The sequence below is a fragment of the Lycorma delicatula genome, chromosome 12 (assembly GCF_047948215.1).
Source record: "Lycorma delicatula isolate Av1 chromosome 12, ASM4794821v1, whole genome shotgun sequence".
In the NCBI taxonomy this organism is placed as follows: domain Eukaryota; kingdom Metazoa; phylum Arthropoda; class Insecta; order Hemiptera; family Fulgoridae; genus Lycorma; species Lycorma delicatula.
The window spans coordinates 69820080-69846790 of record NC_134466.1 but is presented as its reverse complement, the minus strand read 5'-3'; the positions used below and the strand labels follow the sequence as shown (position 1 = coordinate 69846790).

The following is a 26711-nucleotide window of genomic DNA, read 5'->3' as shown; positions in this document are numbered from 1 at the left end:
TTAAAATCAATTTAAAAACTGAAAAGATTGTATAATATATATCTTATAAAGGTAAACAATCAAAGTGTATACCAAAAAAAAATGAATTTACCGTAACTAATATGTACACAGATGGTGCTGATGATGATGATGAAGTATGTGTTGTTTGTGCTGGTATTTGTTCTGAGTGTCAAACTGTGTGGGATTTAACTCCAGATGATAGTTGTAATTTAGACAGTTTATTCGATGCTTGTGAAGAATATTCTCCTGATTATTTAATAGAAATGGTTATAGATTCCGACGATTTCAAGTCAGAAGAAGAATGTGAAATGGATATAGGTGATATGGCTTATGCAGTTAGAGTGATAACAGAAAATCCCATTCCATTTTCGCAGATATATCATCCGCTGGACCTTAAAGTGGGATTATTTATTATTAAATAGTATTTGTAATTTTATTTTATTATAAGTAATAGTTTAATTCAACTTTTACAGATGGAACAAACCCAGCCGATAGTGGATAACGACGATTTAAATAGTGATAGGTGTTTGTTAACGTCGTTATTGACGACTGCCCAATTAGGATATAACATTTTAGCGGATATGATGATTTATGACGAAAAGTAATAGCATGGTGGATGTGGATGCTTCAAGTGTGAATTCTTGAACGACAACAGCATTCAGTATTTTATTGCGCTTTGGCTAATTTCGACTGTCAGATTTAATGAAAATATTAGAGATAATCAACTGCAATTATTAGCATGTAGTTGTTTGTTGATTGTTTCTAAATATTATGAAGTTGATCCTATAGGGATCCATAAATTAGTTGAATACACGACGAACGCATATTGTCGTGAAGAGATTTGCAGATTTGAAGTGCGAGCGTTAACTGCGTTGAACTGGCGAATAGCAGGTATTACACCACAGCATTTTGTCTATGCTATTGCGTCTAAGATGCAAAGCATAATTTGCGAACTGGAAGTGGTCGTGAATAGAACCCATGAACTGATAAATGAATGTTTTGTTGTCGCAAATATTAACAGATTTGCTGTTACTACCGTTGTTGTGACGTGTATTGCGACAGCAAAAATATAAAATAAAATCCCGCCATATTATATTAAATATAAGACAATTTTTTTCAGAGATAGGATTTATTATTCCTATTTCTAAACATGAATTCAAAAGATGTTTCATTGAAATAATAAAACCCTGTATGTTGCGGATGTCTCAGCAGCAACAAGAGTTATTCGATTTTATCTGACAAAGAGATAATGATGATAGAAGATATAGTTCGAACTGCAATGGATGATGACGGTCAGATACCGTCAAATTCAGGGGTTGGTCGTCAGCCAGTAGCTACCGCTAATCCGCCGCCGCCAGTAACACGACCCGCGATCGTTGATGGACAGCTTCCATCGACCTCGGGAGTTACCCGCCAGGCAGTAGCGATCGCTAATCATCAACCGGTAACATGACCCACGATCGTCAATGGGGTGGCCAGGTTCCATCAACGTTGGTGGGCGGACGTCGGCTTGCGACGGTAGCCTCTCGTCGTAAAGTTAAATATCAAAAAGCGGCGGCCCCGTTTTCATCGGTAGACGAGACTAATAAGCTTAACCTGATGGATATTCTTATTAAATTCTATACTATGGGGTTGCTCTGTATAAACGATTGGGAAGAGGCGTTTGCTAGAGTCGATAAAAGATATTTACCGACGAATCTAATTTCATTAGTAAATGTATTTACTAATTGGCTTTGACAACGATAAAATATAAATTGCATGTATCTACTTCCTTAGATGACAACCAGGTGGGGGAAAATGAATGAAAACTGCCGAACGTTGCCGATATCTTTCCTCTTAGATAGCATAAAACATATCCCGGCAGCGGACAAGAAACAATTCGACGAAGCCGATGTAGGTCTACTGTGGTTTAATATGAAGCCGCAGGAAGGAACAAAACGGACCTTGAAAGAGGTCTTACTCGGAGAAGAGGATGAAAAAAGATCTCCTCAGTCGTATGAACAATATATTCGCGTTTTATTAGATGAAACGCAAGTTGATCTAACGACACCTCTTACCGCGGGCGATTATTTAGTTAAAATTGAATTATTTAAAACCGCTGATATCGAAGGTAAAGATTGGAAAGAGCGGTACGCGAAGGCTCTTAACCCTGCTGTTTTTGTCGTTAACGAAGGAAGTCCGGTTCTTGTTACATTCGATGACCTGATGTTGCAGGCCGTTGAAAAAGTAAAAAATGACGACGGTGCTAAAAGAATCGTGAGGAAGATAAGCGCGAAGCCGTTTTCTAAGTGTACCTCTTCTGGTTGTCTAAGTGTAGTTGGTAGTGGTGTAGAGTAATAGTAGTAGTTTGTAATTAAAATTCTTTTCGGTTTTTAGGCATGGCAAATTCAAATAGTTGCAAGCGTATCCGATTAATGCAAATAGGAAGAACGGACCGATTTCAATTGATAGAAAATGCGTTTGCTTGTAATCTCCAAACGTATTATTATAAAAATACCGATAGTAATGCAAAAGACATTTGGAATTTCTTAGAGAATTTAAAGAGTGATATGATTCAATTATTGTCTGAAGTAGTAACAGCGGTAGGCCCAATTAAATTTAATGTACTACTAGAGTGTACGTACGGTAAAGAGTTATTGAATGAGACCAAAGATATTTGTTTTAAGACAAAAAACGTAGAGTTGCTCAATTTATATAGCGTCGATAATGATATTTGGGGAATTATTGATGAAGAAGCCGTTTTTGGGATGAAAGGGAGCGGGTAGACGCTGGTGTTTATCGTTGGCATTCTGATAAGAATTAATAAATACCAACCTTTGTGTAGTACTTCGTATCTCCCGTTACCGAAAGAAATATATAGGCGAAAGGCGGTTATAAATATTAAAAATAATGATGATTACTGCTATAAATGGGCTATTCTTTGTAAATACGTGGAAGGTCCGCATCGGGAAAGGGTAGACGAAAGATATAGAACTGATGAATCCGTACGACTTGAGTATAAGTTTTCCTACATTATTACATGAAATACGTTATTTTGAAAAGAAAAGTAACGTTTCTGTGAATGTTTACTCGTTAGACGATCAGAAACAAGTCTTTCCTGTTAAGGTATGCGACAGCGAGTTGGAAGACCTTTTGATTTGCTTTTGTTAAAGCAGAATGATACTAGTGATTATTGTTATATATCAGATTTCTCCCGTTTAGTTTCCAGCCAAATAAGTAAACATAGTCATAAAATAGTAATTTTGTAAGCGATGTTTTACGCATTATAAACATGATTCTGAAAGCGAACGCAAAATGACAACTCACTCGGAATTATGTAAAAAAACAGACTCCGTTAAAGCTGTAGTTCCTGAGGCAGAAAATGGATTAGCACCGATTTTAAAATTTAAAAACTATCACCATAAATTTCCTGGTCCTATTGTAGTTTATGCGGACTTCGAATCTATTTTAAAACCGGTTCATACCTGTTTACAGTCACCGAAATGTTCGTTCACTGCAGAATCCGAATTACAGATTCCAATGAGTTACTGTCTGTATTTTGTATTCGATGAAACCGTACCATCTGCAATTAAAGATTAGTCCCCAATCCGCTTATCCTTTACACAGGTCCGAATGCGGCTAATAGGTTTATGAAATGTCTTACAGACATAGTTAAAAAAATAGCCCGTGCAATTGATAGTAATATTCCTCTTATTATGACAGATGAAGATATGAACGCTTTTCAGTCTGCTAGATCTTGTCAAATGTGTGGAAAAGGATTTACACGTGACTTACCACTTCAGCGCGACCACTGTCACCTTATCGGCAGATATCGTACTGCATTATGTCGCAAATGTAATACGTTTAAGACAAAATCGCATGAAAATTCCTGTATTCATTCATAATTCGAATAATTATGATTCGAACTCTATTATTAGACAGCTGGGTTACGATACGAAAAATATTTATGCTATACAAAACTCTGTAGACAAATTTATCTCGTTCTCAAAAAGAATATCAAAAAAACTGTCCATTCAATTCGTGGATTCGTTTCGATTTATGCCGGATAGTATTGCAGGTCTGGTTTCAAATCTACCCGTATGTAAATTGAATCATTATCAGGAAATACTTTTCTGAAAATGAACTCCCGTTAGTAACGCGCAAAGGTGTGTATCCTTATAATAACAGCTCTTGGTCTGTGTTAGACGAAACAGAGCTACCGATTAAAGAAAAGTTTTACAGCAGTCTAACCGGCTCGAGTGTAGATGATAAAGATTATGCTAATGCGAAAACTGTAGGATTATTTTAAATCCCGACACGATAACGGCCTTTTCACCCTTGGAGATTATAGCGATCTAGATATTAAATGCGATGTTTTGTTGTTAGCCGACGTATTTGAAAATTTTAGATCCTTGTATCTTAGGGAATATGGACTGGATTGCGCACATTATCTTACCGCGCCAGGTTTTTCGTTTGAAGCTATGTTGTATAAAACGAAAGTAAATCTTGAACTGCTGTCCGATTATGATATGATTCTTTTCGTAGAGAAAGGAATTCGAGGTGGAATGTCGATGTGCGTTACGAAATACGCTTCTGCAAATAATCCTTATGTAAAAGACTGTTTCGATTCTCACTCCCCTCGGAAGTATCTTACCTATATCGATGCCAATAACCTATACGGTTGGGCCGTATGAGGTTGGTATGTACCCCCATGAGGTAGGTACGTACCTTTCAAAAATTTTATGTGGGTCCGCGATGATTTAAAAGATATTATCCTAAAAGACGTGTGTAGTATTCCAGCAGAATCCCGAATAGAATTCATTTTTGAGGTCGACGTTGAATACCCTGAGAGCCTGCACTTAGATCACAACGAGTTACCATTCCTCCCAGAGAATAAACCGCCGCCTTTTTCTAAACAATGCAAATTACTAGCTACTTTAGAGACGAAGAAAAATTATATGTCATTATGAAGTCTTGAAACAAGCCGTTTGTCACGGTTTAAAAGCAATTAAAGTGCACACAATTTACCAGTTTGAACAAGCAAGATGGTTGAAACCGTATATTGATCTAAATACGTGTAATAGGCAGGCTGCATCGAATGATTTTGAAAAAGATTTCTTTAAATTAATGAACAATGCGGTATTTGGATAATGTATGGAAAACGTAAGAAAACGATTAAATTTAGAATTAGTTTTGTGTCCGCGTCGTCTTTCCAAACGTATATGTAAACCTACATTAATAATTACGATAATTTACGATGAAAATTTATGCGCTATACAGTGCTCTAAAGAGAAAATATATTTCGATAAACCGATTTACGTAGGTTTAGCCGTCTTAAATTAAGCAAAACATTAATGTATCAATTTCATTACGATGTTATAAAATCGAAATATGGCTCCCAAGTTAAATTATTACATATGACAGTTTTTTATCAAATTAAAACTTGATTTTAATCGCGATATGCAAAACGAAGATTTTATTCAGTATTTTCACACCTCAGATTATCCGATAAATCACCCTTTTCATTCGCTTGCTAATAAAAAGGTTCTTGGTAAATTCAAGGATGAATGAAAAAGCGTGCCGATTGTAGAATTCATAGGTTTAAGAGCGAAACTATACGTTTAGAACGGCGGCCGGAAAGGTAGAAAAGAAGGCGAAAGGCGTTAAAAAAATGTTGTTAAAAACTAAATTACCTTAGATGATTACAATGCCTGTTTGAAACAGCCCGCGTCAATTTTTTATCGAAAGATGAAAATGTTTCGATCTGAAGAACATAATCAAACGGTTACGGTAAATAAATCAGCGTTATGTAATTATGACGATAAAAGAATTGCAATTGATGAAATTAATACAATCGCTTACGAACATAAAAATACGCCATTGGAATTGAGCAACCTATTTGAAAATGACATGCTAAAAAAAGTGTAATATCTTAGCATTCAATAGCATCTATTTTGTTTCTTTTCAGTTTATAATGTTTTATTTTAAATCGAATTATAGTTTACCAAGACAGGAGTTGTTTTTCACTAGTAGCATATTCAAGTTTAGCAGTGGTCAAAAATGGGAAATTATATCTCGATGATGAGTTAAAACATCTATTATCATTATTAGATAGAAGTACATTGAACTTTAATGTAAACTATTATGCATAATACGATATTAAAAAGGATCCAAATCGGACTATATGTTTAAATTGTCTATTTTTTTATTTTTCTACTTTTACTATTAAAGATTTAGCATACTAATGTCTGTTAAATAATCGTTTTTAACAACGAAGAATGTGTTGTGTTTAAGTTGTCATCGACTGACAAATTCAGTAATATATCAATTTTACTTAATCCAAGATATGTAAATTCGGTTAAAGTATATTTCATTAGCATTCATTTTGACGAGTGGTTTAATTGTTTATCAAGTGATTCATATAATCAGGTACTTTATTCTGGTTACGATTGAAAACAGAGTTATTTTATAATGAATAAAACGTTTTCGCCCTGTAGTCTGGGGCATTATATAGAATACGTCTACGGTAACTCCTGCCTGTCGTAAAGGGCGACTAAAAGGGGCGATAAACTCTTTCATTATGCATCCTATATACAAGAATGTTCCTGCCCTGTGTAAAAATAATTTATAATTAATACTGTTTGTTAATTCTATAACAAAATATATTGTATAAAATTGTGTTTGTTATGCTAGAAACCGAAAAGTTGTCATAACTCTATTATATACTGATTGTGTTAATTTAAATAACTAGTTATAAATTATGTTATTTCATCGTAATTATAAAGTATTAAAACTACATTCGCTTTGTTATATTGATTTAGAAAAAAAGTATTTATTTAAATAAAGCTAAATACTATGTATATATAGAAATAAATAACTGTTTTATATTAGTAATATACTGACTGTTAATGTAAATAACTAATTACTTTGTTATAAATTATGTTATTTTATTTTTTAAAGTTAAAACTATAATATTTTGTTCAAATATATTTTATTTTTAATTTATATATATTTCATTGTATTTTTAAATAAAGTTAAAACTATATATTCGCTTTGTTATATCGGTTAAAAAAATGTATTTTTAATTTATCTGTATATATATTTCATTGTATTTTAAAATAAAGTTAAAACTATATTCGCTTTGTTATATTGAAAAAATGTATTTATTTAAATTAAGCTAAATACCATATATACATATTGAAATAAATAAATGTAATTATCAAATAAAATTTGGTGTCTTGTCTTTTTTCCTTTTACAATTATTTTCGTAGAAAAAAAGTAGTTAATGGGTTATTCACTTTACGGATAAAAAATGATGAAAGTAAATACATAAAACACACTGGTAGTTATAAATGTTATTTTTATTTTTTATTTTAAGTATTACAATCACATAACATGCTCAGAATAATATGAACAAAAAAAATCAGTTAAATTTTGTTTTTTTAGGGTAAACATGGTACTTGGTGATGAACTCGATGAATTGTTTTAAAATGATATTGTTATAACACAGTAATCCGAATAATTCGTGATCTTTCTTTCCAAATCTAATAACTTTTTTGTTGAACTCGTTAAACTCATAGTAGTTTCCGTTCTTAAAAAAATAAAGCAGTCCGTTGTTGAAACGAACTACGCCATCTATGGCTGCCGGTATTCCAGGAAATAGATTAGAAACGAGGTCTGTTCTGGCTGCAGTGAAGGTGCATTAGTCTATCACTGACACGTAGTCCTCGTTGTAGATCAAATACGTTTCTCCAGTATATGTGTTTACAATCCCGTTGATTTTACAGGGTTGGACAATATTGAAGTGCGAACAAACATTCTTAGGATAACCTCCGATCAGTTGTTGCGTGTGAAGGTTAAACATGTTCAACATTTGGTCTGAAAATAGTACTATTTCTCCATTCGGCCGCTGATAAATTGCGTCCACTCCTTGGAATGTGCCGGAAAGAAACCTCAACCGATCGATGATAGATAGAGGCCTGTAGTAGCTTTTGGTTTCATGTTTACCATCGTCAGTGATGTCTATTATCCACAGCTGTTTCTTGAAGACTACGTAGAGTTTACCGTTGACTAACAAGTAGTGAATTTTATAGTTACTACCTTCGTTTATCGCACATACGTCGGTGATTGCGGGGGTTGCGGAAGGTGTAGATGACGGTTTTTTAGTAGTATTCGTCGCAGCTATGCTGCTGCCGTAAAGCGACTGCACGGCTAGTATGTCGTCTTCGCTCAAGTTTGCTGCTCGTCCATTTAGATACAAATACATGACCGCATCCTTATTGTAAGAGTGACAAATTCCTAAGGCATGACCGATCTCGTGCAACAACGTATGAAATAGACTGGTCTTGCCTTTGTCTGCTTTACCGTCAAGATCAAAACTCCCTCTTCATCTATATGGATCTCTACGAGTGTGTTTGATGTATTGGGAAAAAACGCGTGTCCCAAGATACCGCCAGGACCATCAAGTATATTCGGGCACCTGACTATCGTTTTTAGCATACGTGTGGGTGCCGTATTTATCTGAAATGAGGATATCATTCGTAGTAATGGTGAGTGAAAGTCAGTAGGGTGTACTTTGCCCATTCCTCGAAGGCTATTCTCGCTAATTGCATCTTTTCACCCGATGTCCGCTGGTAGTGCCATTTTATTTCCCGTTTTCTCCAAGCGATTCTAGATACCGCGTACGGAAAAGCGTCTGCTACGCCGCATCTGGAGGCGCGCATAAAGGCTTCAGTCTCGTTCAAGTTGCTTCCTCATCGGCCAGACTCGCGTAATCTCCTCCTTTTAGGTAATCATAGTTTAGCAGAAACTGATTTGGATCGAAGTTGTGTGCAGCGATAGTAACCACTGCAGCAAAGAAACCAATAATTAGTACGATCATGCTTTCACAGTTTTCGTTTAAAGAATGATCATACCGGTTCGATCGCAACCCCCTAAATATATATTTCTAATAGTTTAGAGGAAGGAGAGGTTAAATTATATCTAGAAATGAAAAAAACAAGCCTTTTATTTTTTATATAAATTTATTTTCTATAAACTAAAACTAAATACAGCTGGAACGACGTTACAATGTACTTACACACACACACACACACACACACACACACACACACACACACACACACACACACACACACACACATATATATAAAAATAAAAAACTGAACTTGACTCCAGTCTTTGCCGGCTTCAGGAAACTGTTGACTGATCTAGATTTCTGGATCTTGCTGCAGGTAGACAGGCAGATCTTCGTACACCTTTGCAGGGATGTAATGGCCGTAATAGTCGATGATGAACGATTTAGAAAGATAGCGTAAGACTTCCGGTCCGGGCTGTTTAAACAACAATTCTTAACTTTTTCATAGCGTTTCCCACCGCTTCCAAGGTATTATAGAATTTGCTTTGCTCGCACCTCCACATGTGCAGCCATATAACTCTGTTCATAGCGCATTCATTATTTTCACCAAAAGGACAGATTTTGTTCGTTTTACAAGTGAACATGTTGAACATTCAACAATATTCGGTTGTAGTCCTCGAAGAAACCTAAGAGCATCCTTAGAGGTAACAATGCTAAATCTACCAGATTCCCCGCTGATATAACCGCCGTTATCTGATTGGATATCGACACCAGCCTTGAAAATATCGTCTTTTTACGAATTCCTGAACGAAATAGCGTTTTTCATTGTAGAAGTTATGCCTACGTTTCTGACTCTATCGACTTCTTCTCCGGCTATTTTGTGTCGGATTTCATCGAAAAGAAACGCGCCGAAATTGTTACATAATTTTAGCGTCGGGTCTGCCGCTCCATTAGCGTCGCAGTACGACCCGTAGATGTGTAAGTAACTGTCGCACGGAAGCGTGTACACGTCTTGTTGCTGAATTGGGATTCGTATCTCATCGTTGTTATTAAATGTTGCAGCCGCGTAAGGATAGTGGGTATGGTATTCCTTACCCGTAATTGTGTCATCGAACACCGCGTTTACTGAATCGACATTAATTATCTGGCCGCTCATTGCGCTGCTGTAAGACTGTGAAACCTAAAGATTCGAGAAAACGCACGTTCTCTCGTGTTAATCGTTTAAGCTTTACTGTCCGATTGTCTGTTGCGGTTACGGGAGGAGATTTATATTCTACATCATCGAGAAAAATCAACCCTATCATTCCTTCGTCTCAAATGGAGCCTCACGGTCATCTCTTCGTCGCTAAAATTTATTAGCTCTGATTTCTGGTCGCACACTTGTACGGTTATATTTAGTATAGACTTGGTGTTCACCGGCAGGTAAATGACGCAAGTGAAGTACTTCGACTACCTTATATCCGCGCCCGACGCTAGGAAAGAATTCGTGAATTATATGACTTTCTTCTCCGTCTACGTATGATCCTCGGATGATGTTACAGGTTATACGTATCGCGTTTACAGTCGAAATACAGATCGGACTCTGAGATATGTGCAACGTGTTAGGGAGCAGGATGTTGTGTCAAATCCTAAAAGATTACGGATAGAATAGGGAAAACAGTTGCGAATGCATCGTCGTAGGATCGACCGCGATGTTGAAAACACATCGTCGTAGGATCGACCGCGATGTTGAAAACACATCGTCGTAGGATCGACCGCGATGTTGAAAACACATCGTCGTAGGATCGACCGCGATGTTGAAAACACATTTCCGAGAGATTTTCTTACTGCGATGTTGCGGTTCATATTTACAATCGCCCTTCGAATTCATTAAACACAACAGATAGTTTCCCATGCTGCGTTGATGCGAATCATCATTGTTAATCGCATTTTTTATTCCTCCTTCGTGTTATCGGCCACGCAACCAGCGATCCCATGTTTCAGTTTCATACGCAAATCTTCGATCTCATACATCCCCGAGGTAGCGTTATTGTTTTACCGTCGCCGTCATAAAACATGTTGTTTTTTCCTTTTCCTACGTTGGCGATGTTGTTGTAAGACATGAAATCGACGAGACTTGTTTCCCACGCGGCATCGCCGAGTTCTATCGGCGGGAAGAAATCCGTAGACAACACGGACGATTTTCCGCTCAGACAGAACATATCAAAAACGTCAAACACAAATGTCCGCAGATGACTGAATCAAATCCCTTTCTGCGATATAAATTATAGTTGATTGCAATGTCGTTTCTGCCGTCGCCGGATCTGATATAACGCGTTAATTCTTTAGGCGGGCGTAGGTTACCGTAACTATAGAAGTAAATTGCATTTTACACCTCGTTTTTTATAACACACCCAATGCGTACCCGAATTGTTGACGCTGTCTAAATTCACTATCTTCGATTCGTATTTCTTTATTCTATCCGGTAGAGTATCGCGCATGAAAACCCCTCTGAAATATGGTATAGTTACTTTGCGTGCAAAATGTAGAAGCGCTATGTCAGTCAAAGGTTTATTCGGAAGGTTGCGCAGTATTTTAGCGCCTTTGTCCGCCACGATGTTGACGACGCCGTTTTTTACACCGCATCCGGTCTTTGGTTGATATGGCTCCAAATAAACACCCTTCCCTTTTTTTCTTATCGCTTTTCTCCGCACACCTATGCTCGATGGTCTATTTAGTTTTCCGCCGAACTTGCTTTTTAATTTCATAGCGTTTGTTATCGCCCACGCGGCATCTTTCTCACCAATACTGGAATCAGGTGCGGTTACCTTCTGCCAGGCTGTTTCTGCTAACCCACTGGATTGGTCTAGTGGTTAACGCGTCTTCCCAAATCAGCTGATTTGGAAGTCGAGAGTTACAGCGTTCAAGTCCTAGTAAAGCCAGTTATTTTTACACGGATTTGAATACTAGATCGTGGATACCGGTGTTCTTTGGTGGTTGGGTTTCAATTAACCACACATCTCAGGAATGGTCGAACTGAGAATGTACAATAGTACACAACATGTACACTCATACATATCATCCTCTGAAGAATTATCTAACTGGTAGTTACCGAAGGCTAAACAGGAAAAAGAAAGAAATAAAGGCTCTTTCTGCTAATTCCTTATCGGCTTGGGCTCTCCGTAGAGAATCGCTGTAAGTGTTATACGCTATATCGTGCACTTTACAGGCTTTATTGAGAGGGTTTATCCCTGGATCTCCTCTCCGCAATCTTTTATTCTAATTTGGTTCCAAGTTCACAGTATTGGTAACTCGGTATGTGAGCTTCAAAAGGAAGCAAGTCTGCCGCTCGATTGAGTACGGTTCCTACCGCTCGATTTAGTACTGTTCCTGCAATACTTTTCGCGATCGAACTTACCAAACCGCCTCCTCTCTTCTTACTGGTTATTCGCTTGTTCGCTCTCCGCATTTTATAGCCGACTAAAAGTCTTCATATAATTCCTCCGTTTTTATATCAGATTCGTTTTCAATCTTCTTATTAGTTTCTATGTTTCCCCCAAGGTCGTTCGCGATGAAAGAGATTTCTTCTTCATTTTTCTTCTCCATGTTGCAGATCTCGTAAGAGGTTTCTTCATTTTTCCTCATCTTACTGACGACCTCGTCGAATTTTTTCTGGATGAAAAACCGTGCGTAACTCAACGTTATTAAATCGTTTTCATCGTCTGGATTAGCAGCGTTTTTGGCGTGACCGCCTTTGAAATCAACAGCTTTAAGATTGCTCTGGTCTTCACACATTAAGATTCCGCGATTTGTAGCGTACTGCTTGATGATATACAAGCAGTCACTGATATTGACGGCATCATCGTAATTTTCTGCATACGCTAAATTACAGATTTTTTTCGCGGACGTCGATATTTCCTTCATCGGTGATCCCGAACGGGATCCTTGAGCTGAGTTCAGACTGACCCAACCTGTTGATCGGCATGTTCGCAAATGGCTCGACTACAGTACGCTTTTCTCTTTTATCAGCCCTCGTCTTGTCAAAACGACTGGTTTTGACAGTCATTCTCGCCCTCATCTTCCCGTCGGGCGTACGCAGCAGCTCTTCGATAGTCGGTTCTGGCTCGAACGTCTCTTCATGTTCGTCCTTTGTTGTCGGCGGCGGTTCGGTTTCTTCGGCCGCTGCTGGCGTCTCGATCCGGCGTCGAGCCATGTAGGAATTAAACCTCATAGCTTTTTGCTTTCGCCTTAAACCGCTCATCTCGTCGTCGGCCGTGTCAGGCGGCGGGACCATTTCCAGTGGAAGCAAACCGGTACTATCCATTTTTTGATGTAACTCGCTAATCAACGTTTTTTCCCCTTGTTGAACCTCACCGAAAGCACGCATGCTCAGTGAACCATCATCATCCTAGACACTTTTGCCATACTACATTCTATCTTCTTCAGTCAAGTGATCGAACATAGCACTCATATCCAACTTTTTCTCAAATTCACGATAATCCTGCTCTTCTTTCTTTTTCAACTCTTCGGCGGACTTGCGCGGTGGCGGACGCACCTTCGGGTATATTTCTTTCTTCGGCTGCTTTATTTTAACCTCTTCAGAATCAGCGATGATTTGTTCATCAAGCTTAATCAAGGGTTCGGTAAGTGGTTTAAAGTCTTCCCGTAATCTCAGATCAGATTCGAACTTCCCTCTTGTCAAATCGGCATGTTTCCTTTTAATACTTTTGGGGATTTTTTGCAGAAAAATATTTTTCGGTCTCTGATGGTGATGATGAGGAGGACGAACTCATTGTTTCTTGTCGACTACAGCTTGCTGCTCCTAGAACAAATAACATGAAACGTATTATTGAATTGCTTATATATCAAACGAGACTTAGTTCGCGCATGAATATAACGAACATCAACTCACCTCTTCGCCCTTTGATGACCCGTTGACCAGTACGCAGTTTGGAGACGCACGTTTATGTTCCTCAAATGGAACTCATCATCCATCCTCTCGAATAATTCAACGCCGCACTATATATGCTACAGTATCTAACACGCCAATAAAATAGAACCCCGTCTCTAACATATCAATTTTAAACGATTTTATCGGCCAGTGCCTGAACGTGTTACGTAATAGTATATCAAATACATCGCTCACTTTAAAGAATTTGTAACAGTCATAAGCTTCTTTGGCGGTATTGCAATCAGGATTGAGTTCGTAGTGCCATAAACAACTGTGAAGAATTATAGTTTTTGATTCGAACACAAAACCGCACTCAACACATAAATATTGTTCCGCGTTTTGATAAATACGACATTTCTTCAAATCAGATATTGACATGGTTTGGTTTCTTCGACTCAGTACCGCAAACGGAACAAACATTTCTCAATTTAATTTTTTTGATGCGATTATTAATTTTATAGATTTCTAATTCGTTTTCCAGTTCCTCTTAACTTTTTTTTTAAACGATACCAATCTCGCAATATTCGTTAACTAAATCTTCCTTTTCAGTTTGCGACAACGACGACGATTGCAACTGAAACAAAATAACTACATTAGTAAATGTGTGCGGTTATTATTTAAAATATAAAATCGCATAAAGTATATATATATATATATATATATATATATATATATATATATATATATGTATGTTTACCTTTATTGACGAAGTCTGTTAATACAACAATCTTTCTACAGAATGGACAACGATTTTCCTCCGCTTTCTTTGGTTCATCTCCATATAACTTTACAACACATTTCCTACATGCATTATGACCGCATGGCATAAATACTATGCCAATTTCATCTTCAAAACAAATCTTACATAATGTTCTTTTCTTAACCTCTTGTCCTGTAAGATTTAGAAAACTTTCTTCATCATCATCATCTTCGTTTTCTATTTCATTCTTAACGAAAAGATAATCTGATCATTCTTTTTATTACGGGATACATATTACATATTCCATTACGTACTCCACAATCATGCTGAAAAGAAACAGAAGATTGTTCTTCTGTTACACACATTAGATACACGGTAGTAGATACACACATATTTTATGTATTTGTTTTTTAAAAAAACATTTACTAAAAATTAAGATTGCGCCGTCACCGCATAACGAACATTTGGTTGGCGGTTTTATTTTTTTCTTGCACGACATGCAAATTGGATGACCACAAGTACATGTTATAAATTTTGCACAGTTAATCCTACATAATAAATATCTCATCAAATCAATCTTTTTTAATGCCGGTCTTTGTTTAATATAACTTTTGTAACCGTTACTTATCAGTCGATTTATAAACGACGATGTTTTCATCGTAAAAGGATAATATCCAATAAACGATGTAGCAACATTTCCTTGTAAATTTCCAAAAAAATTTTTTGTTATTTATTTTACCTCTACAGGAAAACGGTTGAACTCCAACGATAATTCCTAATATTGCTCACTTTCTTATTTAGCCCACGTGCGACAGACACAAACGTATTATACTCATCTCCATTCTGAAAAAAAGAATAGAAAAATAAAACTTCATAAACTTAAAGAAAACATATCTTGCGACATCTGTTAAAATAAATTTTTTCCTGAAAATAAATTAAATTGAACAAATAGTAATATTGATGCAAATAATTATTACTGGAATATTAACATAATTACATTTAAGAATTTTGCTCTCACATATGAAAGAATGTTTAAATCTAATTATTATCATTATTATTATTAAGAAAGTATTTTGCCCACCTATATAATGGTTTTGACGCGTACATATTCGGACACTAAGAACACACTATAAATGTATGAAACATCTGCCGGTTTTATATAAAATTGGCACGAACTTGTTGACGTAAAAAAACCCAGATAAACAGGTAAACCGCACAAAATAAAATTGTTAATGCTACAAAAGATAAGATATGATTAAACATATTGGTACAAATTAAAACTATTATTATTATAATTTAATAGTTATTATGCGACGACGTTGCCAAATCTATTGCGCGACGTTGTCAAACTGCGCCGCAATGTTGCCAAATCTTTTGCGGCGTTGTCAGATGCGCGTCGTTGCCTAATATTTTGCGTTGTTGTCAGATGCGACGTTGCCACCCTGTCCGTGACTTTTTGACCTTGTCCCAGAACCTGGCTTGACCTTTTGACCTTGTCCCAGAACCTGGCTTGACCTTTTGACCTTGTCTCAGAAACGGCTTATCTTGTCTACTCCCTTTGTCTCAAGCCATTCCTTGGCCCTACTAATTGCAAGGTCCATCTTGTTCACCAGTCTTTCTGAACTTCTGTCCACGGTGACCAGTGCCACATCATTGGCAAGGCCTACTATGTCCACCCCCTCCAGCCCGTCAAGGTTGAGTAAGTCATCATAAATAAGATTCCAGAGCATAGGTCCAAGCATAGACCCCTACAGGACTGACCCCATTCTCCATATCTCTGTCCTGAGATGAGCTGTTGTGGCTATGATTTTCCTTATGCTCAGGAAGTCATGGAACACTGTTTCAAGATAGGAGGAGATATTCCTCCTATTTAACTCTTCTAAGATCACGGTCCACTTAACACAAATAAATGCATTTCTCTCATCAAGGAGGACCAACATTGGCAAGTCCCTGGTGCACCAAGTTCCACGAGCTGCCGCCATCAACCTAGGTAGTAACCCTCAGGAAAGCATCAATGGTTGATCTGCCTTCATGAAAACTATATTGATGGTTTGACAGTCTACTGTCAGCCTTTACCTCTACCTTGAGTCACCTCAGGATTATTGCTTCAAAAAGCTAGCTTGCCCATTGTATTTAAAAGTCACAACAGCCTGTAGCTTCCTGGGTCAAGTTCTTCTCTGCCAGGCTTCTTCAATAAAATTAGCCTGGCTGTTTTCCATTCCTTGGGGATAACCTCGCTCATCAGAAACCCTGGTTAACATAACATCACTAAGGGGGTCTACTTCAACTAATGCTCTGACCGCCTCCGCAGGGATCTCATCTGGACCTGGGCTTTTGCCTAAGCTCAACTTTCTGCTAGTTGCTATGCAGCTAGTGAGGTGGAGCTCTTCGATTATGATTCGGAGAATAACAAGTGCAATGATTTCCCATCATCTCTCCCCATCTCCCCTCAGGAAGAGCATACCAATGATCTCCTTCACCTATGATCCTATGATCCTGCTTTCGGCTAGTCTCCGCTTGGCAGCTGTGGTGTCAAGGTTTCATCTGATAACTTTCTGGAGAGCCCTCCTGGCACTGCGGCATTCTTTTCTGAAAATCACAATTTTACTGTTCCACCAATAGACCATCGGCTTGCTATGCGGGCCATCTCTCCTAATTTCGTCAAGGACCTCCGAAAGGAGATCCATAAGTCCATTCGCTAGGACCATTCCATCAGAGAGCTTCCCTGTGATTATCTCTTTGAGGTCAACTGAACTTCTTGAATTAAGCCTCCACACCTAATTTAATATACCTAACCCAGTTTAACCTAAACTTAAATATAATTTAAGTGACACCTGGACACCTGCTATACAATCTCATACTCAATGTGGAGGTGATAACTAAGAGTCTCTTTGTCAAGCATCCTCCAATCTTTAACTCTGTTAATCAAGTCTGTGAGCGAACATGTAGTCGAGGGTGCTCGAGCACTCACCCTTACAAATGAGACTACCCTTGCAACATTGGCACAATGCAGCCTGGTAGCTGCTGTTATTTCAGTGAAGATGTTACCTCTACAATTAGTGGAATAACATCCCTACTCTGTGCAGGAGTTGTTAAAATCTCCTGCCAATACACATGGAAGACTACTGTTCATGATTGTTCCAGCTGTCTCTTCCAGGGTCTCCTTATATTCATTTAAATCTATTTTTGGGAACAGATAGATGCTAATTAACCTGATCCTTTCCACCTCGATTCATATGAATCTGCGACCCTGGCCCCTGTTCAAAATGGTCATGTTCTGTGCCAGACAGCAAATAGTGGCATTCCGATCCATGTATCAATCTCCACCACTCCTAGGTTGGGTTCACTTATAATCAGCGGATCAGTCTCATCTTTCCTGGCGGTTACCCAGAGTAAATCATGGGCACCCCTACTCCTGTTAAGATTAATGCTTTCATTTGATGGTCTTATTAAACCTCTTGCTACCAGTGAGATGGCCATCTTTTCCACAGTCAGCACATCTTGTCCCTGCCGTGCAGTCCCCTTTCTGATGACTTTCGCTACCACAATTGAAACATAGTTTGCTCCTGTCCGGTCCTTTGCAGGCAGAAGCTTGACGGCCAAGCTCCCTGCACTTATAACATCTCTCTTCACTTGAGCGTGTGGCAGTCCTACAGGAGACTCAGCCAATTTGTATTCTACCACATCTGGTCAGTGAGGTGACATTTCCCGCTGGGACTGCAACCGTGGCAGCAACCTTGGTTGCACCATATACTGGTCTGGTAGAAAGCACTTTAGCCAACCCACTAATACTGAGTACCGTCCGAAAAGCTTCTTCATTCACCTCATTGATGGTAATCTCATCGATTTCCTTCAAAAATACATTACAGTTCTCCCCTGTATGCCACCAATGGTCACTCTTGGTACTCTTTATTTGAACAATTTTTCCCACGGCTTGTAGTATGATGGGCTTGGTTGTTTGTTCTTCCCCAACCCATGAGTTAATCATGATATTTAACTTCCTCTTTTTTTTATGTTGAATGCCTCACCAGACAAAACCCCTGTGGATAACTGCTCTAGCGGAACTTGGCCTGGATTAAGCTTTGCTTCCTGGTTTAGCTTTGTGATCCAAGGAACCTTGGCTAAAACTCTTTTCTGTAATCTCAGTTTAGGATTACTGTCAATGTCGAAAATCATCACCTTGCTAGTATCTTTATCATTAGCAGGGCGCTCGATCAGCTCTGTATGCTTGAAAATATGTTTCGGCCATCTTTTAGTCACGAGCCTTCCCAACGTTTCTTCATCCACCTCCTCCTCATGAGCAATTTGTGTGTCATTAGTGCCCTGTGCAGCGGGAGTTTGTGTAGCTGTCTCAACTATGGTCTTATATAGTGAAGTATGCACTGATTTGTCCTCGGTACCGCAAAAACTGCATACTGCTCTCTGGCATTCCTGTTTGTGAGTTCTACTTTATAATTACAAAACTTGGCAACAAACTTTGCCATTTTAATTGTAACTGTTTAATTTACAATCCTTGCTTGGGTGTCAGCGAGATCCTCTTTGCAGAAGATATTGCTGACACCCTCCAGACCCTCAGTGAGGTTGATAAGGTCATCCTCATTACTCCTCTACTCATCACTAGGTTTCTGCTTCCTCTTTTTGACTTTTCCGACCTACTCCTCTTGTATCTCAGTGGAAACCATCTCAATGACTATATGCCTTTTGTCTTCACCCTTTGCTGAAGATGCGTCCTCTTTGGTTTCTGTCCTCACTGGGGATCTTCCCAGTGTCCTTGAAGCCTTAAATGGATGCTGCTGATCCATCTCTCACTAGTCAGGGCTTCAAAAAACGTGTTGCAGGACACTCCAGCTGATAAAAGAGGAGCAGGGTTTTAGGGGAGTGATTGGGGGGAGGTTATATGTATGATGCCAAAAATGGGAGGGAAGACTTTTTGGGGGGGTTATTTTGGGTCATCTCATCAATTGATAGAGAATGACCTAACACGGATAGATACAGAACGGTATGAAGGTTAGAGTATCAGGTACTAAGATATTAAAGAAATAAGGTACCCCTCTACTGTCTGCACTACCACTTTGAAAAATGTTCAGTCTCAACTCAAGATGAACGTGGCTGTTCATGACGACGGTCGTAAACAACACAGTGACAAATATTAGCACATATAGCCACTTGTCACACTAATATAAACCTTAATGCCTATAGCAATAAGGATGACGTTAAAATCTTGATAACTTATTCATCCGTTGTCCAAAAATCAAATATAAACACTTTCAAAAAAACACACCCACAAAAGCCATTCATCCAATCCAATAAAAAATCCCCAAAAATCACTAAACACTACAAAAGTGCGGAGCTACGAAACACACATGTACTCACAATGAGTTCTCCCAGTCAACTCTGCCTTAAATATAATTAGCCCAACATATTGACATTTACTTCTCTGTAAAGATTCCATGAGTGCCTTGCAGGTGATTAGTGAGGTGTATTGATCCCATAGGGGAAGACACTTGCCTTGTAATGATCCCGGTTGCCACACTTATGTGGTCTTTCATGTCTTTTGAGGCAAATGCATCAAAAATACATTTTCATTGGTGTTGAAACTCATTAACTAACAAAAGATATTTTCAGTTTATGCCTGATGGCTGAGGCAGTGGCGTGCGTACCTTCTGCCCATATTTAGTTGAACCAGAGAGGCATGATTCAAGTTCATATATGTTGATATCCATCAATTTATGATGTTCCATCTAATGAACCAGAAGATGAAACAAAAAAAATGTTCACTCTTCCTTATTTTTGAATAAGCGCACAGTTTCTTAACCTACACAGTATTCTAGTGTACTGTTTCTTCTAAGTTATTAATTTTTTATTGAATAGGTAGAATCATAAATTTATGTTTTTCTGCCATGTCTTAACATAAAAAAACAACCCTAATAAAAATACAGTACCAGAATAAAAAAAGGCAGTGTAAATACATACACAGTAACAAAAAGAAAGATTCACAAATCACTGATCACTGATTGTAGATGATAGTTATTCCCTTTTGGTTGAGTAATGACCGCTGGTATAATGGAAGCATCTTTTTTAACACTGAAACAAAAAAAGCTGATATTTTTTTTTTTTTAATTTCTTATTGACCCATCACAATTAATCAGAGGCAAATAATCTGCTCCTGATAATCACTAATTGTAAGTATTTGGTTTTCTATTTAAGGTTAATTTTTTTCTATTCAGTTGAACTGAAAAAAAAAACAAAGTTGAATGTGAGGTTAGTTTTTATTTGTCGGTTAAGTTATTTACTAACGTTTATGAAAAGACTAAAAAGCAATATGCTTTTAACAAAATAATTAATAGCAAGAAGTACAGTAAATAAGTTATCTAAACAAATCCATAGCTCTGTTCAGCTCATAATACTCATCTTATTAATCATTATTCTTTCTTTAAAATGTAATAACCTGTTTTTGAAAATTCACTATCCAGTTCCCTACCAACTTTTCTTTCAGTTAATTAATGTCATTCATTACGTTTTGTGTATAATTTATTTTTGTCCAAATTAATTCTGTTGGTTAAGGGACAGTTCAAGGTGGTAGCTTAGGCTAGCTCGGGATGGTAGGGAAACAATTGATTTCTCATTCTAGTATCTGATGGAAATAAGATTCCTCATACCATGAGTTGTCATTTTCACAAGTATATAAAGTTGAGGACTTTCAGAGTATGGAATATTCCGTACTCTTAACCATAGCAGTAATATTGCCTTTTTACTATGTAAATTTCCTGTAGGATGTGTGTTTTTTGTTATGATCGATTTTTTAACCCATAGATGCAATTTTTAGAATTATTTCAATGACTGTCTTTACAGATGTATCCCAGAATATGCAATTTTATTTAATTAATATATGTTTATTTTAATGTACTCATTTATTTTTTATTCTTTAAGGTATGCTGCTTTGTTGATTGCAACTCTTGTAAATTACCTTCTTGCAATCATTGGAGTAGTTCTTTTGTTTGTATATTTCACTCAGGTAATTTGTTTTATTTCATTTATATTGTAATAATTAAAAATGATTGCTTCTATACAGATATTTATTTTATATAATACTTAACCCTTTTTTTTAAGTTAAGATTTATAATACATTAAACTTAGATAAATAAATGTTAAAATGTTACAAACATGAACAATACTAATAATAAATAATTACATTACGTGTTCATGCATGCATCATAAATCATGTAATGTATAGATAGACCATTTAAAATATTTGTTTTTTATACAGAAAAAGCAATTGCTAAAAATGCTTAGATGTTTTAGATATTTTAAACTTTTAGTTATTTTTAATATGGTTTAATTTTGATGGAAAAAACTGAAGGTGATAGCTAGGTATTGAAAATAAGATATATATATTTTTAAAATTCAAATAATTCATTAACATATTGATCACTGTGCTAATGAAATGAAATACAAACCATTAAAACATAGTAAATAGATAAAGTTTCAATACAACTTACCATATTAATTGCATGAATTTATTTTCGCATGATCCTGGATCTTCAGTGTTGTTAAATTCTATAATTATATTAAAACATATTTATTTATGATTTGTTAATTTGTTTTTTGAAAATTTTTAAATTTATTATGGATGAATTCGCAAATTATGCTGGTCTAATACTGGAATAATATTCCAAATTAACAAATCAACTGAAGATGTAGGATCCTATGAAAATTGTTGCTTAGAATTAATATTTGAAGTTTCAGTGTAAGTTATCTATTTACTTTGTTTTGGTGATTTATATTTCATTTCATATTAAATGTATTATAAATATTACGTTAACAAAACTCTACCAGCGTTTAAATAATAATTTTTAATATTTTCATATTTTGATTAATGATTAAGAAAATCAATATAAATGTGCTACACAGAGTACAGAATGAATCAAGAAACTGTATCTGGTAATTTTTTTTTGAATTTTATTCAAATGAACAATTGATGTTGTATGAAAAAAGGCCATTTTTCTTTAGTGTTGGTCATATTCTGTTTTCCAAAAAAAAATTGATACCTGAACTAAATTTATACCAGAATTAGGAACTACAGAGTGATTTTTTAGTCCTGTTACCCAATTTTAAATGTAATTTAAGAATGGGAAATTTAGGTGGAATAAAAACATGTATTTGTTACTTACAAAAGAGATTTAATAAAGAGCTATTACTTAAATGATTGTGAAAAAAATATGCTCAAAATGCCCACCCCTTGCGATTATACATGCACAGACTCTTTTCAGCATATTAGCAGAAACCTTTTTAAGAGTTCCATTGGAAATATTCGTGATTAAATCTGTAATATTGACTGTAATAGTGTGAGGATTGTTTTTTAAGGCCTCGGACTTAATATAGCCCCACAAAAAGTAGTCAGGAGATGTGAGGTCTGGAGACCTTGGAGGCTAAAAGCCCTTCCTTATTATTCGTTCATCAAAGAACTGTTGCAGAAAATCCACGGTTTCTCGAGAAGTGTGGCATGTAGCTCCGTCTTGCTGAAGCCAGCAGTACTGTTCTTGAGATTCCAGGAGGGACACAAATTGGCGCACAGTATTCCTGTATACTTCACAATTTACTGTCTGTTCGAAGAATATGGGTCCAACTCTACGATGACGAGATATCGCACACCACACACCATTTTTTTCAGGATGCAAAGATTTGTCTTGTAAAGGGTTAGGATTTTCAACCACCCAAATTCAACAGTTTTGACTGTTGACATAACCGTCGAGATGGATCCGAGCTTCATCACTAAAGAACACTGTTTAAAAATTTGATTCCGTTATTGTTTACAAGAGACCTAAAACAACGGCAATATTGCAATCGCTTGTTTAAATCTGGAGGCTGAAGCTCTTGGACTAATCGTACGCGATACAGATACAATTTCAATTTCTTAGCGGCTTTCTGAACACTCTAATATGACAAACCGACTTGCATGGAAAGTTTTCGTAAACTTTTCCATGGAGAATTGAGCAATCTTGTTTTCACATTCTCTAAAACATCATCTGTCAAGCGAGTCGGTCGACTGCTATGTTTTCTGTCGCAAACACTACCTGTCTCTCGAAATCGATTTGCTAGCCTAGAAATTGACAATTTTTTTCTGGCAGAGGAACACTAACAATTTTAATTTGAAATGATTCTTTTACACTCGCGTACGATTTCGTAGCAAAATATTGTTAAAGAGTGAAAATTTGTTGTTCTATGGTAAAAGATATTCTGTTCGTAACACAACCGGAAACAGCACAAAAGTTTACACAGCTCAAGGAGAATCAACTCACACTGCCGTATCTATACCGGTTGAGTAGCGCTAACAACTTCGCGTCACAAAACAAAATTTCCCTTTCTTAGAAAAAAATTACCAGACATTAAAAATTTGGTAACAGGATTAAATATCACTCTGTATTATAATGCTTGATACACATCTTTACTTGAACTTTCTCAAAAAAATAAAAAATTACAGTGTAAACACACTGACAAATTTCAAAATGGCATCCAAATTAATTATTTAATGTCTCAGTAATCGTTAGTTTTATCAAAACACCTCATATAAGATAAAATGTTAATCCTTTCATTGCAGACAAATTTATAAAAAACCAACCAATTGCTAAAAATTATGACATTTTCAGGTTGATTTCATCTTCATCAATATTTAATTAATTAATTTGAAGATGCCGAATCTTTTTTTACATTTTTAATGCTAAATAATTAGTAGTTAAAAGTGTAAAACATTGTTTACATTGTAAAAGGCAGAACTTTTTTTATTTAAAAATGATTAAGTAAATTAAAACACTAATTATTGGTAACAATAAAAAGATTACTTTGATGGGAAAGCAGGATTTAAAAAATCCTATGAAATTATAATAAACAGCAAGATTTATTTAAATTTATACAAAATAAATATTAGATAGAATAAGTAATTGTAGCCTTGTTTAAATTAAATTGTTTTTTAGAGTAAATGTTTGAAGTGGCCTCTATTGGTGACAACATACTGTAGTAGTCAGCAATTTAATGATGTCTCAATTTAAAAAATACCTGGAGTATCTACGATAAGTTAAAAAAGGATATAATAATGATGAAAAGCTGTATTTTAATTAAAATGCTTCAAACCAAAATATTACATTTTTTGTTACTAATGAAATCAATGTAATTACTACAGAAGATTTTTTCTTCTTATAAAAACCCCCATTAATTTTGCAGTATGGTCAAACAGAAATATTTTTGTTATCATTATTAAGAAATCTGTCCATGCAGTTATTTCAGTTATCATCATTACATTTACTTGAAAAGCTTATTACAATGGTTTTATCTGTATTTAAAGTTAAAATTCATCCGCTTAATAATTCTTGAACTGCTAACATAGAATTAAGTCCATTTAAATAATTATCTTCTATTGTACAAGAGTAAATCACATGTAAACCAGAATTTTGTTTTATAATTAATTGAAGGGTAATAAAAACACATAGTATTATTTTTTTTTTACATAATTTCCTCTTTGGAAACACATATTTTGCAGCGGATAAGTAGTTTTTTGATCCCACCATCGTAAAATGAAGGTGGTGTTACACATTAATGCTTCAAAAGCAGCATTGTCTTCAAATTTCTGTCCTCAAAGTGCTTCTTTTATTGGCCTAAACAAATTATAATCGCAAGGGAATAAGTCCGAACTGTATGGAGGGTGCTCCAGTGTAGTCCCGAATAAGGATGCAATTTTTTCTGGAGTGAGCCGTGGTATGGGGCCAAGCATTGTCATGAAGGAGAATGAAATCTCGGATTGGAAATTGACGTCTTTTTTGATTATGTGTGAATTTTGCTTCATCTAAAAGTTGGCAGTAGTACACAGAATTCACTGTACAATGTTCATGGAGAAAGTCAACATGCAAAACTCCTTCGAAATCAAAAAATACTGTGGCCAGAACCTTTCCAGCTGACAGTTGAGTTTTGGCTTTAATGGGTGCGGTTTCTCCCATTTTTCGCCACTCCATACTTGCCTGTTCTGATTCTGGGGTGTAATGGTGCACCCAAGTTTCATTACAGGTTATGATTTAATGCAAAATAAATTCTTCAGATTGGTAATGAATGACTCGGCAACCGCTGGCACACCTCTAGCTGATAGAGCTGCTAACCTTCTGTGAGAAGACGAGGGACCCATCGTGCTGCCAATTTTTTACATCCAAGATCACCAGTAATGATTGTTAATAGATTGTCATCCTCGATAAGGTGATGAACCACGAGAACATTTTCAGCAGTAGCACTTGTCTTTGGCAACGTTGGTAACCTTCATTCTCAACTGGTTCTTGTCTTTCCAAAAACTACAGAGCCAATCATATTCTTGAACTTTTTAAGTGTGTTGTTCCCAAACTGTGCCTGAAGTGTTTTGAAATTTCAGATGGTGTCACACCCTCTGCAGAAATTTAAATAATACGTTCCGCAATGTGCGACCTGCTCTGACATTATGACACTAACTAGAAAAAAGTAGTGAGCTGGCTTTTTAGGAGTGGGATATCCTCCATGCATCCCTTTGTACAACACTGAGAAGCCATGCCCCTCTCCATTAGCCGTGCGTTTACTACAACAAAAATTCCTGTTTATATTTAATTCACCCTTGACATTTGTAAATGATACTAATTGTTAGGTCAAGGACATTAATGTTGAAGACATCTTTAATAGCTGTTTGGGATAAAAAAATATCTAATTTTTATAATAAAATGTTTAAAGAAGTATTCTTAAATATTTAGTATTTTTTTTTGTCTGTTAGTAGCAGCCATAGGAACAAAAAGAAAGGTTACGAAAAGATTTTAATTTACTGTTTTTCCTATTATTCATGTTGCATTTTTTTTTGTATCTGTAAAATAAATTATTGTTAGTATTTGGTTTTGCTTATATTTAATTTATTATATTTTTAGAGCGATGATTGTACCCTCAACAAGATTTTGATTAGTTTGAATTTGATCATTGCCATAATTGCTAGCGTAATATCGGTATTACCAAACGTTCAGGAAATGCAACCCAGATCTGGTTTACTTCAGTCTTCAGTTGTAACTTTATATGCAGTATATTTGACATGGTCATCGCTTGCTAGCAATCCTGGTACGTTATGTATTGTAATTTTATTACTATTATTTTTATATTTTAAATAAAATGCTTCCAGTTTTTGATGTCATGTAATTAAATAATGTTTTTCTATAAATGCAGCTGAAAAAAGAAATTTATGATCACAAATAATT

At 36.2% G+C, this 26711-nt stretch overlaps 1 protein-coding gene across 3 annotated transcripts in view; it reads left to right on the top strand.

Annotated features, from left to right (window-relative positions):
• The window catches only part of LOC142333464 (putative serine incorporator), a 69927-nt gene that overhangs the window by 16876 nt on the left and 26340 nt on the right, over nucleotides 1–26711 (top strand). For all 3 annotated transcript variants that reach the window (XM_075380655.1, XM_075380656.1, XM_075380657.1), the window contains exons 5-6: nucleotides 21397–21481; nucleotides 26391–26574. In XM_075380655.1, coding sequence (XP_075236770.1) covers nucleotides 21397–21481; nucleotides 26391–26574 — 269 coding nt within the window. The remainder of the gene's footprint in view (nucleotides 1–21396; nucleotides 21482–26390; nucleotides 26575–26711) is intronic.